A 4,763-nucleotide genomic window follows, 5' to 3' on the forward strand; every position below is an offset into this window, starting at 1 on the left:
GATTTATTTTCAACTCAAAATGTCTTCAAACTAACGAAATATAAAGTTATTAGTGAGGAAAACCCGTCTGGATAACAGCAGACTGCTCGTAAAATATACGACAGGTCTGGACCACTCGTAAATTTTGTTCGTATCTGAAAAAAATCTTAGAATACGAAAACATTGGTGAATGTCACAAATTCTCCTAAATCACTCGTACGCACAACTTAAGAACAAATCTGTGCGTACGAACGGTTCTTGCATGAGGCCCAATGTGCTGTTCACAGCCTGTATGTTTGGTATTGTTATGTATTGTGCCTTGTCTTGCCATGCCACTCTTAAGTTTTTTGAGCTACCCCGTCAGCACCTTTTTGTTAATAAATACTTTGTTTTTTGGAGCCTTTAATCAGCCTGCGCCATGAGTTCTTTCTTGCCTGAAATTCATAACAAGGACAAAGTTGAATATGTTGGCAATGTCCTGAAGAGATCTCCTACCCATTCTCACTGCATGAGGAACATTGTGACTTTAATGAATATTGAGTAACTTCTTTTTAAACGTATTAAAACTATTAATTTCTTTAAAGCTGTGTTTATTTGAATGCTAATGATTGTCTTTTTTCGTATAGCTGTTAAAATGTTTTTCTGTTGCATTGTCGTCTCTCAGCTCATTAACTTAGGCCTGGTTTTAATAACCAACCTGCCATCGTATCACGACGGCTGCTACACAGAGAAGGACGTTGCCAGTCTGTTCTACAAGTTTGGATTCATTTACGAGAACGACCACATATATGTTATCCCTCAGAAATGCGTGGTAGGTTTTAAATCTTTTTCCTGCTGATTTATAACTCTTGAATAATATGGAATAACATATCTCTAGCCTAAACCTGGAAGTTTAAACCAGACTGCGGCTAACTTTTACTGTTGGCTGGTTTTAGTACAATTAAACCCCTCCCAGGGTTGCCAGATTGGACTGACAGTTTCCAGCCCAAATGCAACGTAAAACTCGCCCAACCACAAAAAAACAGCCCAAATCTTAACGTCCGTTGAGACTTATGTTAAAGACGTGGAACTATTTACATTGTGTGTGTGTGTGTGTGTGTGTGTGTGTGTGTGTGTGTGTGTGTGTGTGTGTGTGTGTGTAATAGCCCTCAAATTGTGTTGCAGAAGGAGGGGGTAGGTCCTCAGAAACCCAGTTTCCTTTCTATTTTGTGCATTTACAGTTGATATTAACCAATATCATTTCGTAGTGACACTTGATAGTTTGATATAATTTCCTTATGAATACTTTCAAAAAACCCGCCAAATGTGGTAAAAAGCAGCCCAAATTTTAACAACCAGCCCAAAGCTGTTTTTTCCAGCCCATCGTGTTCAAAAGCAGCCCAGTTGGGCAGAAACCAGCCCAATCTGGCAACACTGACCCCTTTTTCAAGGAAATGAACAGAGTTGGTCCTGGGTCCAAATTACTAGGGCTGTGTACTGTATTGTCAAGAATTTGGTGATATGATACATATCACAATATATCATAAAATATTGCAATCCTGTTAGCAATGTGATATATTTCCTTTGGTTTTCTCTAAAAGAGTTTAGTTTTAAAATATATCACCATGCGTTATAATCAGTTTATTGTTATGAACAACAGTGAGAACTGTATTTGTATTAAATATTTCCTCTTACAGCTTCCATCTATTATGCCTTAATCAAAAATCCATACAGTATCAGGAAATGAAATATTGTGATATTTCAGTCTATTAATATTTATTTACACCCCTACTAATTAGTTTTATTGCTTTAAATGAATGAATGTTTTCCATTGAGTTTCAAGTCTGGATCACTAGAATAAAGTTTTAATTAGTTGAAACCTTTTATACTTACCAAACGCATAAACATTTCTGGGAGGTTTCTATTGCTTAATAATTCAAAAAAATGCAAAACAAGTAAATGATGTAGTAATTTTAAGTTTGTAGATTTTTTTTGTGTGTGTGTTTTGAAAGGAGCTTTGCTTTTATGTGACTAAAAGCCTCTAAATAGTACATTCTCAGTCTTTTAATTTGGAGGAGTCAGAAACAGTTGATATGGCCCCAAAAGTTGCCCACACTCTCTTAAATCTGGCTTTGAGCAGTTGAAACTAAAACGCTCCACATTTATAGGACACAGTATGAAATACGTTATCAGTGGATTGAACTGTTGCAGTAACTGTTTGTGTGTTTATTTTCAGGCATTTGTGCTCATGCCGAACCGTGGAAAAGCACGGGATGTTTGTGTGGCTTCACAAAAGAAACTCTTTACCCTCAAAGGATCCCAACTGTATGCAAAGATCGTCAGGATAGAGTTTTCCATGGCACCGGTAAGAAAATAGATTTTTTTCTTTCATTTCATGAGAGTTGAAGGACTTAAAAATATAGGATGACAGATGAAATGTTTTAAATAATCTCTTGTGACGGTTAAAGAAATGTAGTTGTCTGGCTGATTATTTTCAAGATTTGAGATTTGTTTTGTGAACGCCCTTTTTACAGAGTGGATATAAAATGTTTTAGCTTCATTGCTCTGAACCTGTGATACCCGCATGTCTTCCCCTCCCCTCTTGTTGTTTCAGTTTGAATTTTACAAATCTCTGATGGAAATGATTGAGTTTGTAAGTAAATTTGTTCCAGTCCTCTTGTTTTATGTTTGACTTTGAATCATGGCTTAGATTGACATTAATTTAATTTTAAAAGGTTTGTCTGTGTTACCGACTGAGCCTTAGCCAATTAAAACATGCCCTAAGATTATATGTTGTGTTTAAACATACTGTCCCAATGTTAAAACAGTGTGCTTGTTTTTCTGGAGCAGAAAGTGAGCGATGACAAAGAGCGCACAATCTACATCAGGAACATCTCGCCCAGCGAAGTCAGGAATCTCAGGGAGGAGCTGAAGAAAATCCAATCTGTGAAAAACGTCTTTCCTCTGCTCAACAAGGTATTAAAAAACACAATAAACACTCAAAAAATGTGTTTTCATGTTTTAAAGTGCCTGTGACGTTAAATTTTTGTAATACATATGAATGCATTTTTGAAAAGATGACATTGGTAAAATATTGCAAAGTAAATTTCACGCTGCTGGGATGAACATTTGTTGAGATATTTGCCTGTAAAGTAACAGGAAGTGATGTCGAAGGGGAATGTCTGAATGTGAACAGAGTAGTGCTACAACACAGACTGTAGAGAACAATCTGATGTTTCTTAAGATTATTTTGAGTCACCATCAGAGAGAGATGAAGAAGAGTTCAAATAGTATTGTTTCATTAAACAAAGACCAGAGAGTTTTCTTAAAGAATTCCCCTTTGATGTCACTTCCTGTTTCACTTAGGCTGAATCAAGTTCAAAAGAAAATATGCCAATTAAAGGGCAAAATGGGTAAAATTGTGTGTATTATTCCAACTTTCTTAAAAATAAATATATTTACTTTGATGTTTTGTATTTGAAGAATATGCATGTCACAGGCACTTTAAATACTTCCTGTTTGACTCTGAATGTTTTTATTCCAGGTTTTTGTTGAGTTCGAGAATCCTCGAGATGCTGATCGGATCGGTGTTTGGTACAGCCTCCAGAAACACTCCCCTCCTCACAACATCTTTAGGATGAGAGTACCTTGGAGCACCAACGTGGCGATGGGTGAGCTGTTTATAAACGCTTCCATGGTTTTTACTCTCTCAAGCTGCGTTTCCATTGACCGTGAAAATGTGCGAATTAGAATTTCGAAAATAAATTTGCTCAATGTAAAACGCGTCAATTTAGAAAAAACTGATGTTTTTCGACAAAATGGTTTTTCCCTAGGATGAGGTGGTTTTTCGGCTGTATCGAAATTGGTGTATTTCACAAAACTGCTATGGAAACACTTTTTTCGCATCACAGGAGTCACGTGATCAACAACCGGCTGTTTCTACTGGTGAAAATGACGTCGAAGAAGAAAACAACAGGAAGTAGAAGTAGTTGTTAAATTCACCGAAGTTGTAAAAGAAAATGGTAAAATCACCGACTACAGTTTCCCAAAAACACCTCATACGTAGCCGCTCACAAGTATAAGGGGCTTGTTGCTCGAAAACCTCGATAAGCTGCTGACGTCTCCTGTGATGGCTGAGAGGCTCGCTAGCTTTCAAGCTACGTTCTGAGCTCTGTTTACCAGCGGCTGCTGATGTCATTATGCTCTTGTGTGATGTTGCATTCAGGACAAGCATGGAAAACTCACCACTCTTATGCCAATATGGTTGCAATGATGCGTTAAGGAACTGAAACATGGAAACGTTTGATCTTACGTGAATAGGTTCTCAGTAGTACTGACAGAATTTGGTCTGTACTTAAAAAAGTATCGAATTCGGTACCCATCCCTACTACCATGACACTAGCGCTCATCATCAGCTCCTGGAGTGAAACTCACTGAACAGACCACCTCTGAATTATCTGGTAGATTATTTATCTTGTGAGCACGACATTCGCTTGCTCAAAGTAAATAAAGCACCGCCACTTTCTTTATTTCATCCACCATTAAACAGAGACCAGCAGAAGAAAACAACAGAGGCGCTTCCTGACAGTCCGAACACGTCTGACCTGAAAGCTCACAAGCAGCCAGCTTGAAGTGTTGGGCGCATTTTGGATGCTCAAAACGTAGCTTGAATACCTTTTATTTATTTTAACTCAATCCTCTTTTGCTTATTTGATTTAAACTTATTTGCCTCACACAATTTTTCTAGCGGGGAAATGACATCAATAGAAATACGTGTAGCTGGATTTTAATTTGTGCAATAAGAC

General features: G+C 37.4%; 1 protein-coding gene across 1 annotated transcript in view; it reads left to right on the forward strand.

Annotated features, from left to right (window-relative positions):
• LOC106535019 (uncharacterized) overlaps nucleotides 1-4,763 on the forward strand; it is a gene marked incomplete at both ends in the record, with an annotated part of 25,309 nt that overhangs the window by 18,026 nt on the left and 2,520 nt on the right. Inside the window, 5 exon segments of the mRNA XM_014031871.1 lie at nucleotides 644-790; nucleotides 2,195-2,323; nucleotides 2,573-2,611; nucleotides 2,809-2,934; nucleotides 3,503-3,629. Coding sequence (XP_013887325.1) covers nucleotides 644-790; nucleotides 2,195-2,323; nucleotides 2,573-2,611; nucleotides 2,809-2,934; nucleotides 3,503-3,629 — 568 coding nt within the window.

This window comes from Austrofundulus limnaeus, unplaced genomic scaffold (assembly GCF_001266775.1).
Source record: "Austrofundulus limnaeus strain Quisiro unplaced genomic scaffold, Austrofundulus_limnaeus-1.0 Scaffold1340, whole genome shotgun sequence".
Taxonomy (NCBI): Eukaryota; Metazoa; Chordata; class Actinopteri; order Cyprinodontiformes; family Rivulidae; genus Austrofundulus; species Austrofundulus limnaeus.